The sequence below is a fragment of the Acanthaster planci genome, linkage group LG04 (assembly GCF_054643075.1).
Source record: "Acanthaster planci isolate LZ-2023a linkage group LG04, COTS_SCS, whole genome shotgun sequence".
NCBI classification, from domain to species: Eukaryota; Metazoa; Echinodermata; class Asteroidea; order Valvatida; family Acanthasteridae; genus Acanthaster; species Acanthaster planci.
In genome coordinates this window covers 18,905,184-18,917,679 of record NC_141780.1, presented here as the reverse complement: position 1 = coordinate 18,917,679, position 12,496 = coordinate 18,905,184, and the positions used below count along the sequence as shown (strand labels likewise).

The window sequence follows — 12,496 nt, the reverse complement described above, 5'->3', positions numbered from 1 at the left end:
CACTTTTTCCTTCTCTCCGTTCAACAACTTTAATGTAGTTTTGCCCAGGTGTGGTCGGTTCCCTGCCACACACGCACACATACGTTAAACTCACCTGGGGTGGTCTCAGTGGCTGAGGCGCTGGATCGCTTAGTCTTGGCTTTTCCCATAGTTCCTTTCGTTTTTTTTTCTATCATCGGTTAAAAAGAGCTCCGGAAAGAAACATACGGTGCACAAGTCTCTGAAGATATTCACAACAAATTCCATGGATACAAGTTCACAATGGCAATTTTACCCTGGAACTAGATGAAGGTTTGTCGCAGTAAAAGTTCTAAGTCCCCAGAAACTGTCACACGAAATGTTCAGTTGCTGTCCCAGTAACCCCAGACTAAGGCCAGTCTTCATATCCTTAAATAACATTTGAGACCACAAATTCACAAACAGAAACAATCTAGTTTTGGTGTAGGGGTGAGGATATGGAGGTCGTCCAGTAAACTGGCCCTAGGCAAAGTTGGAGGCTATCATGCCGAACACCTGTCCCCCCCCAATCAAAAGTGAAAGCAAATCTGTACCCCTTCAAGGTAGTGGATATCTGAATATCCACTACCATCCACTACCATACGCATATAGGCATGTTAGACAAAGGTTAATTACCAACAACCCCATGGCAATGCTTGCATCATAGTCATAAACATATCATTCGGCCATGTAAAACAATAAATTGGTGATAATCCTTTTTTTGTCCATAAAGGGAGGGGGGAGGGATTTGTTTGTTTTTGGTAAAAAATTTCCACTTGTTTAAATGACGACAAGTTTATGCAAGACACTAGTATAGTGGAATTCTGTTATTGAGAGGTCCTTGGGACTTGGTCTGTTACCTTGTTATAATAGGGACCTTGTATTTATATTAGGACTTTATATTAGGAATTCATCGAATATATCCGCCATAAACACGCCTGTACATAGTGAAATACCAAGTCACTCCTTCAATGGGACACTGCTCCTTTCTCTCTCAATATACTCCACCACAAATGGCATTCTGATTCAAATTTGAATGACAATTCACAAGAATATGTCAGCACACGCCATTGGCATGTGGCAGAGGGAAGCATGTGACACATATTCCCACGATCTGACATTCAGGGAACTAGGCCGTGTCAGAATTCATTGGTTGCTGCTTGAATTCACACATCTAGGTAGCCACTACATGTACCTATCCGGCTGCTTGATTTTCCATTTTTCAAATGGCCGATACCGGTAGATGGAACAGCCTCCAATTGAGCATGAACTAGTCTTGCGCGAGTCCTCAGACTGAAGGGTAAGCTCAGGAATAATTTCGTGTGTAATTTTTTCCCCCTCCCCCCATTTAAAAAAAAATGACGAAAGCATTTTGGAGAGTAGGGTGGGGATGATTGCCAATTTATATTTGTTTACATGGCCTTAGTAATGTTAAGTGCAATCTTGAACCTTGCGCAAATTTATTTCACTCCATCCTGAGTTGATTTGCCATTGAATAACATCCGATCCATTCTTAATAAGCTCTGGAGGGAGTAAGCCGAAGGTCTACCATAAATCTGTGCCACAAGGTTCAAGATTATGCCAGGCACGCCAGGCCAGGACAGGAGAGCCAGGCACGCCAGGCCAGGACAGGAGAGCCAGGCACGCTAGGCCGGGACAGGAGAGCCAGGCACGCGAGGCCGGGACAGGAGAGCCAGGCACGCCAGGCCAGGACAGGAGAGCCAGGCACGCCAGGCCAGGACAGGAGAGCCAGGCACGCCAGGCCAGGACAGGAGAGCCAGGCACGCCAGGCCAGGACAGGAGAGCCAGGCACGCCAGCCCGGGACATGCAGGACAGGGGACTACACTTCCATCAACTGGACTTGGCCGATGCTTAATTTCAATAAGAAAAGTGTCAGTGCGAGTGTAAAAAAAACTGGTTTCACTTCATCGTCGCTTCAGTATTTCATTTCAGCAACATACATGTTCAGTGATCATCCATTTCCATGTCATGTTACGCACAACATGCATTTAACGTTACATGTACAGTAACTAACCCGATCGGCCAAGACCATGGAGCTGAGGAGGGCCGGAAAAGAAGGCCTGGGCCTACCGATGGCGGTGTGAAGTTAGTTCCTCGTTTGACGTTCGACATTCAATGTTGAACAAGTAACTATTCCATATTGGAACGTTGAATAAGTAACCGTTTGACATTCAGGGTGCACTCGCCTTAAAGGCTATGGAGTGCAACAGGGACAAAAAATAAACTGTTTCCAATACATGTTGATTTGAAGCTTTGCGTGGTGAAGTCATGAGATGTACAGTACAATAGGCCCTTCGGGTACAGCATGGATTCAGTCTCTTAGAAGACGTGTGGTTATTAAAAGAATGAGTAAGTGTTGACTCAACTTTTCGGTCAAAATACTCTTGCTGTCCTTTGGAGAGGGTACTAGACTCAAGACTTGTCGTTTAATAGATAGAACTAGAGGTTAATACTAAAAATGTCCTTTTTTATGAAATTATTTCACAGACTCGAAAATAAAATACACCAATCCCACAACTGAGTATAACTTTTTTACTGTGCTTATCTGCACATTAGTGACCCCGTTGCGTCCATTTCAACCAGGGTAAACTTAAGGCAGACATTCCCATAGTGAAAACAGCTGTGACGAAAGTCTTGTCTCGTCGGTAGACTTCCCCGCTTTGAAACTACAGTGGAAAAATGAATGCCTCACACTAGACTTTTCTGCCATCGAAATAAAACACCCAATTCCGTGTTAGATGTGGAAGCTGTGGTTCATATGGAGGGTGGGTTTATAAAGGCAATCCGGATGGGGTGGGGCTTGAAACGGTATTCGCGGCTTGTATTACTGGCCACACGTGCACTGGAGCATGAAGGTGTTGGATCCTGCGGTGGATCAGAGATGCCAAAGGGGGCGGGGGGATTATGGCTTCGGGTAGAGAAGACCCTAACGCCTTGGGTGGGTGCAAGGTATGGCTTTCGGGTCAGTATAGGCGATCCTACTGCTCAGGGGTGGGGGCTGTCTTGGGTGCTAGTAGAGTGGGCGCCATATGTCGCTGAGCTTCAAACTGATATCTTGGGGGACGCACTTGTGCCGTAAATCACGATGGCTTCTCGGATTCTTCTAGGAAACCAAATTCTGAATGGGAGCGATGAGTTCTGCATTGTCCCATGTGGTGTCGTGGTCCACGAAGTGTGCATGTTTGACGACGGCCGACTTGCCATGTTCTCCTCGTCGGCCGTGCAAACGGTGCTATTGAAGTCTGGTGGGGAGGTTCCTGCCGGTTTGTCCGATGTACACTTGGTTGCATTCACGTGGAATGCGATATACATCGGGGGCGACTGTTGGTTGGATGCTTGTCCCACAAGGACAAGCTTATATATACATTATATTGTTTCGAGGAAACGAGGCAAATAATGAAAAAAAAAATAGTGTTTTTTCCTCTCATAAGGACACGGCCGTCAAAATCCGTCGCCTACATTTCAGGGTTTGTTTCACCTGGAAGGATCCCATTCCCCCGGGTTTCGAGGAGTCGTCTCCGATTGAGAACAATGACATCAGATTCGATGTAAACTCCAGGCGGGGCATGGGGTTCGGGTATTTTATTTTGGTTTGAGAAATTCAGTGTAGTGTTAGTACGGTTAGGCATTCACTTGCCCTTTTGACCGGGGAAAACTGGCTTTGCCCGGTTGAAATGCAGGCAAAGGGGTCGCTAAAGTGTAAAGAAAGGCACAAAAAAAACGTTGATGGCTGGGGCGTCTGGCTGATTTCGTTTGAGTTGAACAGTTCGGTGAAAACAGAGAGAACATAACATTAACCTGTATTTCTCTTCTAATATTTACAGTGCCAAAACAAAACACACAATCGCCTACACCTCAGGCTTCTTTGACCGTTTACCCGTTTGGCTCCGAAGAACCCTACGCCCAAGGTTCCCTCCGTGGGAGAGAGTTGTTTGTTTATACATTATTGTGAAAAGGCACGTACAATGTAATTTGCGTACATGTGAATGGATGTGGACGTTCGCGGTGCGTTTTGGGTTTTTTTTTTGTCCCTTTTGCGCAACATCACTATTCTTAGGCGTGTTCAACGTTCGAATATGAAACGGTTACTTGTTCAACCTTGAATGTCGAACGTCAAACGAGTAACTAACTTCACATCGGTCCTACCGTTTGGCAAACCACCATCCCTCTGACAAAAAGGTAATCTGTCTGAGAAAGACACACTTACATAAATTTAAATGCAGCAAAAATCTCATTCTCTAGCTGAAACAGGATCAAACGGTCGCGGTTACGTGATACACACCGACCTCAAAGTATCACGCACGTCAATGTTTCGCGCGGTGCACATGAATAGAGCCCTCTGGAGTTTCAGGCGCAAACAGGCGTGTTCGTTGTACCACATCGAAACGCAAAGCTAGAGGGGGGAATCAAATGGCCCATCCCCAAGGTAAAAAATAATGAAGGGGGGGGGAGATGATTTCCGCGTAACTCTGGAAATAAGCCTGTTTCACTGCTGCTCTCATTTTTGTTCCAGTTTTTAGCCGGAGAGTATGGGGGCTGTGTGGCACGGGATGGGGAGGCGGTCGCGCCGGCCCCGTGGAAGCTGGTGTTTCAGGAATAGTCGGTGTGGGGCGGGGCTGCTTTCTGCATTCCCGGAGCGCAGTGCCAATGCTTTAAACCTGCAAGTGCTTGGGTATATTTGGCAAATGGTCGTCACCTGCAGGATCATTCTGAAAGCTCAATGTTGATAGTTTGACGAATTCCATTATTAATTTTCTGACTGAGAAGCATTGGGCCTAATTGTGGGTTTCGAGTTCTTAGAATTAACCTCTTTCGCTTTGATCATCACTAGGCCCTAGATTCATCAAACATGTATACCAAGTACCGTCTTCTTGTTGGGAAGATTCGTATTACGAGCAACTGAGCCTGATTCGAATTATTCAAGGCTTCTCGATCAACTCTGAACTTGGTCACCTGTGGAGTGAATTATAGTACTGCGAGTGGATCCAGAACCGAGCCACTTTTCGGGGGGATCTTCCTGTAACCTTTTAGGGCCCTTCTAAAAGGATGAGGCTATATTTGGGGATGTAGACACGCTTTGGGAATGAAGGATGACAAAATTCACATATCGCTATTTCAGAACCAAACCGAACGGTAAAAGAGTCCCTTGGCTTTGGGGTACCTCGGTCCCCATTGAAGCCCTATACCCGGATCCGTCTGTCAACGAACAATCCCAACTGCAAAGTATAAAAAGGGGGGGGGTTATGCATGTACTTGCCAGACGTTGCTGACAACGGTCGCTTTTTCCCTAGCTCATACTTTGCTGAGTTTTTAGTCGCTTCAAATGTTTAATGATGTGAGATTAAAAATATACGGAGGTAAGAAATACTAAAGTTAAGACCAGGTTGCGTTTTCGGAATGCACAATTTTATTTCGTTAAACGGAGGAAAGATTGCATGGTAGCGTTAACTTAACACAGTTATTGGGCGAGATACGCAACCAGCCTTTGAAGTTAAGTATTTTTTTTAATTCATAAGGCACAATTTTGGTATTATGAAGAAAGTTTCACACTTAAATAATCCCAAGAAAGCTTCCCGCAGGTCACTCCTGTAACAATTGATGGTCCTGATCTGAGTCTTTCAAATTTCACTGAATAAAACGCATGTGTACACCTACAAAAGGTTTCCTTCCAATGGGAGACTTTGAGACGATGGTGGCATCAAACATACCTGTCCTTTTTCGTGGTATTGCGCGTGCTCAGAAGTAGTATGCACTTATGCACACGTCTCAAAGTCTCTCATTAATTAATTAATAAACACAAAATCTATGACGAGGTTAAGTCAAAGTAATCAGAGAGTTCATACGCAGGTAACGCCGAACACATGAAAAAGCTTTCTCAGTGTCTGTGTGCAAAAAAGCTTGAGCCTACGACAAGATTTCTGTATAAAATATCACAAAGCCGTATATGTACTGCTCAAAACTGGAGGGATCCACGCTGGCCAGTTCATCTTCGAGTCTAATATCGGTCTGGAAGTCCTTCCGGGCGGAATATGTTGGGATCCCCACCACTGCGGCCCCATTCGTTCGCCTCCTGGTCGGCTCTGGTGTCCTCTGCTCCCCGCCCGCTGGCACCCTGCCAGCCTTCGCGGGCATTGCTGCAGAGAAATGAAGGTCACATTGAAGGAAGGATTTAAAAAGAAGGGATTGGAAAATGTTGAACTAATGTGCAAGAGACAAGAGTGCGGTTTATTGCAAGTTTGGAAGGTTGATTTGGTTCTGGGAACAACACCAAGAACGGTCCAAATTTTGGTTATTTATAATTTTGGTTATTACAATTTTGGTTATTACAAGCATTGCTTTCATTGGGTACCCCCTGCAGCATCCTTTCTAAAGTGTATTGCAGTATCATTCAATCATATTTACGTATTTATTAAAAGTTCTATCATCGTGTGTGATTATTATGCTGTAGAAAATGAAATAAATCTTAAATCTTGGTTAATAGAGTTTGAATGTGATGTAACACCGCCTCTATACTTATAAGTCCTCTTATGGACTTACATCTAGTACAACTCCTTATTTGGAAACAAGATTGATTTGACCGACTCATTTGTTTGGCAGTTGATTTTTGTAGTTTCAGTCCGGTTCATAGGCCTACTGATAGATCTTTTACCAAAGCACTCCAAGTTTCTTTTAAATTGAGCAACAAACGTCTGTTAATTTCTACAAGTTTGGGAACAAGCTAACCAAGTGCTAGCGAGCTGCAGGCGAAGAAGCGAATGGCGTATGGAGTTTCTAAAAATAATAATGGGGGTCGTCGATCTTTTTTCAAACTAAAAATAGTCCTTACCTGATGACTTCAGCTACCCAAGCTCCCCCAGGGCCCCTCTGAGCGGCGTCGTAGTTGCCTCTTGCATGGAAATACTTGTCTGAACCTATGTAGTTAGCCTCACGCATGTCACTGTTGGGAAAAAATACAAGAATAAAATCGTCATGCCTTGCAACGGATCCAATTTCAAAAATCTGCGTACACGCGATGTTATGCTCTGCCCATGACAGAGCCCCATGCTATTTCTACGACCAAAGGTCTCCACATCTGCATGATTTCAATTGGGGCACTGCCGACTTTTTTGACAACTAGCATGGAATGAAAATCATTCAGACACTACTGCATATCCATTCCAAACTAAGTTTTGATCATCTCATCAAAGGTTATACCGAGATTGTAACAATTATGACCGAGAGTAACACGTCCTCAGCACAGACAATGACACAAAGGAGAATTTTCCGGTAAACTTCATGGAAATTTTCTCAAGACCGCACGGTATCTACAAATTTGGCACTCAAAAAGCATAGGGCATGAATGAGAAATGAGTATAGGGTTGATTCCATCTTGCCATTTGAGGTTACTGCCACTTGTACTTAAAAATTCAAATTTGCTTCCTACTTGTAAGCTTGGTACATGTCGTCAGCCCCTTGCCAGGCTTGACTCACAAAGTCCCTGGCTCGATCAAACCAGTCCGGCCAAGCGCTGGAGGGCATCACCAGGACGCCTAACACCAGAAGGGCAACCACGTTGTAGTTCATCTTGTATTTTGTTGGTCTACCTAGATACGGGACAATGGTGAAGAGAGTAAGTCTTGCACTCTTCCCTACAGAGTCCTTTAAGCAGAACATCTTTCAGCTAAACTTCGGATATCCAAGTATGAGAAAGTTGCTTACCTCTAAAGTCAAACGGGCCTATCAAAGGTACACGTTTGATCGAGCGACAGCATCCCAAAGACACTGTACTTGGTTTTAGACATTGTATTTAGCAATAAAACTTACATCAACGGAGCAAAAACACTGCAGAAAGCAACTGAAAACTCTGGGTGAATTTTGCAGACAAGCTGGTAAAGCTTTGTTCTTTCACAGGTATGGTGCAAAACTCCTCCGGTACAAAGAGCTCTCAAGGCAGAGACTTTTGTTCATAAGCCTGATGCGCGAGTGCTTTGTGGTGACCACAGTCATGAAATTGAGTTTGGTAAGAAAATGCTTCGTTATGCTTTTTTCTCCATAGTTTTCGTACATAATTGCACACCAGAGCCTAATTGAAACAACACCAGAATCGATCTTATTGATTCTGGTTTATCATGTGTTTCGCGATCGCTACAAATCGATAAAAATGATGTCAGTTTCGTGTGCCTGGATTTCTAGGACTGGGATAATAAAGAAAAAGTTCAAGTAATTACCTGCGCGCTGGTCCGACTCGATGGCAGAAGAAGCTGAAGCAGATCTGTTCAGAGAAGGAGCCCTACTCGCGAGTATTTATTGACTCCTGTCCGGAAATTGAACTTTGATTAGCCATGACCTGGCATATCTTGGGATTTTCCCTATGTTATCCAACCACAGTCTGCGGGGAGAAGTTCGGAAACAAGATCTCATAGATAAATGTCCCCATCTAGAAACACACGAAAATTTGCATTCTCGAATTGTTCTTCTATTCATACAAGTTTGGTATAAGCTAATACGGTGATCTCGGAATGTAGGGCGTTTTTGCAAATACTGACGAGGTTTCAAATAGTTATTGTAATGTGACACGACAGGATGGTTTATCAGATCCACGTATTTCCAAAAATCAGCTCGTGTTGCTTGCTGAAGAGTGCTTTGCACTTCACAGGGAGATTTAACCGATTTGAACTAGCAGAGGGGAGTTTCTGCAGTCAGCTATTCCGGATTCTACTCACTTTCCTCTTTTTTTTTTTTTGGCAAAGCTTCCATGGTTTGTAGAGGCGCTTCAAGGTCGGGCATCTTTTAAAACTTATTTTGTAAAACAATTGGATAATATTTAATTCTTAAATTCAAAACTCTGATTTTTTTCACCGCCCATGTACATGTATGTGTTCACTTCAAGCAGAAGCACCACCTCGTCGATTGAAAAGAACCACATGGGTGGGGGGTGCTCATTTTGTTGGTAGCGATCCGAACGTAACACGTGCATTTCTTAGTCGTTTGTAAACCAGCGAAGTTCAGTACCGACCAAAGGAGCCTCCGTTGCTCAGAAAATCGCAACCTCTCTTGGTCCAGCTGGAGGCTCGTAGTTGCTGATCAGCGATATAAAGTGTGAAATATAATGAATATTTTGATCTCAAGTTTAATCCAGCTAGTGGTAAAAATGAACCAGAACAAAAACAACAACCAAAAATGACTTTAAATCATAACAAAAATATCGTGAAATGAAATTTACTGTAAAAAGTACAGATCTGTGAATGGCCCTGGAGCATTAGTCTGTTGAGCCTACCCCGAAATGTTGACGAACATCACTAGAATCAATCTGTTAAAAATATACACGGCTATCCCCTTTACAATTTCGTTTACATCACTGAAGAGGCGCTTGAACTCTGTATGAAACTACGCAGGCTAAAATAATATTCGCTTGCAAACGTTTGGAATGCTTTGGAAGTCCTGGAGATTCCCTTCTTTGTGTAGGCCTAAGTAGCTGTGTTCGTGACGTATTACACTGGCACGCACAGTGAAAAAAGTCGAGGTAGCAGCAGGACCCAGATTGTGTGGGGGGGGGCATTAAACACAAATCAAACAGTTTAGAACAATGCATGTACAAACACCACGGGAAATGTTTGGAACAGTACTTTGATCGCTCGTTTCCTGGCTGCCCTACAAGAAGGGCCCTTGCACTCTTGAACTATATGCAGTCTTCGCGTGCAAAGAATGCATGAAATGTCGTTGTCCTCGTCGCTGTAGTAGCTGCTTGCGTGACTTCTTACGCACAGTGAAAAACATCGAGGTTACAGGGGGTCTGGATTGTGCAATGGTTTTGGTTAAAAAATACGACTCTACAGTATTGAATAATAGGCTCGCATGTCTACACCACAATCCCACTTCAACGGGAAATATTTCGAACCAGACAATCGCTCAACTTACAGGCGTTTCCTGCTTGCCATGTTAAAGCTGCAATGTTACTTAAAGTGAAAATCTTTGGTAGATACTAAACTTTTGATGACAATTTGGTGTTGTGTATGTCATACTGAGGATGTTAGGCTTAATTAATTAGCACCGCAGTTTTAACAGGAGTTTTTAAAAGGATTTTAGTCACTCGCACTTGCAAGTGGTACTTGCATGCCAGTTGACAATTTGGTACCAGGTTAAACCCTTTTGAGAATATTTTCTTCATCTGCCAACTCCAGCATGTTTCTGTGTAAATCATCCCAGAATCCTGACTGGATACAATGGTAGCCGCTATTTCGAAAATTTCAAAAATCATAATGTTATCGCTATTGACCATATGTTTGATTTCACAAAGCATGCACTTATTACGGCTACAAAACGACCTGCTATAAAAATGACCTGGGCTATGGAAAAGTTAATATCGTCGAGTCTTTTCATGCTCAGAATAATTATTTAGTATCATGCGTCGCCAGGATTTTGTTTTTCACAAGGATTTTCCGGGGGAAAAGTACTCATCTCCCCCCCCCACAAAAACAGGCTGATGTTTTCATCCCATTGTATCTCTTTTTTCCCATCTTTTTCGCTTTCCCCCTTTCTACTGTTTAATTTTTCATTCGTTCCAAGTGGCAAGACCAAATCACCGTGCGACGCCCATGACTGTGAGACCCTAAAAACCTCACCTAACAGCAGAGCGGCTGATAGTGTTGAGTAATTGTAAGTTCGAGTGACGACTAATTGTCGCTTTCAACCTGTGCAAAAAATGTAGGCTACCCTGGGTGTACCAGCAAGTTTGACCAGTCGTCAAACAAGGTCGTCCCCTAACTTGCCCAAAACGGCTCGAGACTGCGGCCCGTTCCCGGCCCGTTGGTCGTTCTGATATGCCACACTGCTCCTATGGACTCGACTGATCACAACTGCTAGAATTGAAAAAAGCACACTTACACGTATTTTCCTTTGTTCTTTTTGTGAGTTCATTCTCGCTCCAGTCCATGAAACAGGTTCTTAGTGTTGATTGTTGGCGAACAATGCATCGTCAGTAACATACACAGTCCCAAAGAATCCTACTACAATGTTGAAGCTTATTTCCCTTTTATGAAAACGACCTGTCATTTTCTCCAGCACTGGCGAGCCAGTCCTGAAAAATGGGTATCAGAACATGGTCTAACTTACAGGTTAATATCAGTGTTTTTGTCTCAGATCTTGTTATGGTCCGATTACTCCAGCATTATCCTATCATCTTCCGGCAAAGGGGCAAGCCGTCTCTCAAAGTCTAAAAGAAAGTTCATTTAAGATGAAAATAAGTGTCAAATAGTAAAAGATTCAAGATACTGAAATTTTAGTTATTTTAGGATTTATATCAGCCTTTTGAACGTATTGGAATTAACTGGATGATCAGCAGAACCGATTAATGTGATGTGATGAATCGTTAGCAGAATGCAACATGTCAAACTAGGACAATTTATTGAGATAAGACTAGGCTAGCGCTATCGTGGTTGCACCAGGAATCGTTTTGTTCTGACTAAAACTGTCAACATCTTTTTCAGTCACTATCATAAAGAATTTTCAACGTGAAATACAGGTGTGAGTGATGAGATTGTAGTATATGCTATTTTCATGTACGTGTAAATCATGGAAAAGCATATCGATAGCAGAAATGCATCCGATAAATAATCAACAAACTTCGCTCATCACCCAGCCCCCTAACAGGGCGCTGGGAAGGGCTGATGACCTTGCACAGATTTTAGCGAAGGAAACACTTCACCTGCATGGGTCACAGCTAACGTCACGCAGGGCATTGTAGGTGAATATCTGCCAGGTGCGCAAGCTCGCTCTATGCGTTACCACAAGCGCCGGTTATCAGTTCGATTTTTTTCCTTTTCTTCCTCATCGCGGAAAATACTCTCACTACACTTTATTCGTTCTTTCAAAATTGATCAAGACAACCATTGGTTTGAAATTACCACACTGTGATTGTATCAAGGCCATGTTTTTATCGTGACACTTTGCCTATGCCAAGCCAGCGCTAAAACATTATCACTGAGCTGAAAAAAAAAGTTTCGCTAACAGGAAGCGACAACCTCACAGTCACAGGTCTTGCTCGGCGTATAGCCAATCACAGTACAAAGCCATCAGGCGGGCCCATCCTTTTCAGATGGTGGTCGACGAGCGAATCTTTATAAATTCAACCAACCGCCCCGAACTGCACCCCAAAGAAAAGAAAGACAGGCGGTTACAAGCGGGTTCTTCCACGCGTTCTGCGTGTACGCAAAGACCATACATGCCGGAGTAAAAATTAGTTACGCGTATTCAGCGTGCTTCTCGTCAAACGCGCATATACATGAAGCGCGCCTGTGCTGCGACTTTGAGCACAGACATATAAACGAATAGACCGCCAGGCCCTATTTAAAACTACAGGGTTTTTAGAACTGCGTGGCGCCCGACTAAAATCAAAACTCAGCGCAAATTCACCCCTCAGTATAGGGAATTTACGCACAGTTGAAGAATTCCAGCCATAAAATTCTATGAAGCCTAGTCTAGAATAATTGTGCGGTCTTT

General features: G+C 43.6%; 2 protein-coding genes across 5 annotated transcripts in view; both read right to left on the bottom strand.

The window, feature by feature from the left end:
• fancd2 (FA complementation group D2) overlaps positions 1 to 4,343 on the bottom strand; it is a 33,632-nt gene extending 29,289 nt beyond the window's left edge. The window contains exons 1-2 of one of the 4 annotated variants that reach the window (XM_022249277.2): positions 4,227 to 4,343; positions 95 to 220 (exon numbers count right to left, since the gene is read on the bottom strand). In XM_022249277.2, the coding sequence (XP_022104969.2) occupies positions 95 to 176 (82 nt within the window). In that variant the 5' untranslated portion in view covers positions 177 to 220; positions 4,227 to 4,343. The remainder of the gene's footprint in view (positions 1 to 94; positions 221 to 4,226) is intronic. The other 3 variants (XM_022249276.2, XM_087135755.1, XM_022249280.2) reach the window with 3 other exon arrangements.
• Positions 4,344 to 5,403: 1,060 nt separating this feature from the next.
• Positions 5,404 to 8,376, bottom strand: LOC110986948 (serum amyloid A-5 protein-like). The gene is made up of 4 exons (XM_022249299.2): positions 8,227 to 8,376; positions 7,443 to 7,602; positions 6,846 to 6,956; positions 5,404 to 6,153 (listed from the first exon to the last, which is right to left on the bottom strand). The coding sequence occupies exons 2-4, from the start codon at positions 7,580 to 7,582 to the stop codon at positions 6,015 to 6,017; spliced, it is 390 nt and encodes a 129-aa protein (XP_022104991.1). The 5' UTR covers positions 7,583 to 7,602; positions 8,227 to 8,376; the 3' UTR covers positions 5,404 to 6,014.
• Positions 8,377 to 12,496: the final 4,120 nt, after the last annotated feature.

What these genes read in the sequence shown, in the direction of transcription:
- LOC110986948 (XM_022249299.2), bottom strand. Translation starts at nt 7,582, where the DNA reads ATGAACTACAACGTGGTTGCCCTTCTGGTGTTAGGCGTCCTGGTGATG. An exon ending in GACATGTACCAAGCTTACAA is followed by an intron (nt 6,957 to 7,442) that starts GTAGGAAGCAAA and finishes TTTTCCCAACAG; the next exon opens with TGACATGCGTGAGGCTAACT. An exon ending in TGGGTAGCTGAAGTCATCAG is followed by an intron (nt 6,154 to 6,845) that starts GTAAGGACTATT and finishes ATTTCTCTGCAG; the next exon opens with CAATGCCCGCGAAGGCTGGC.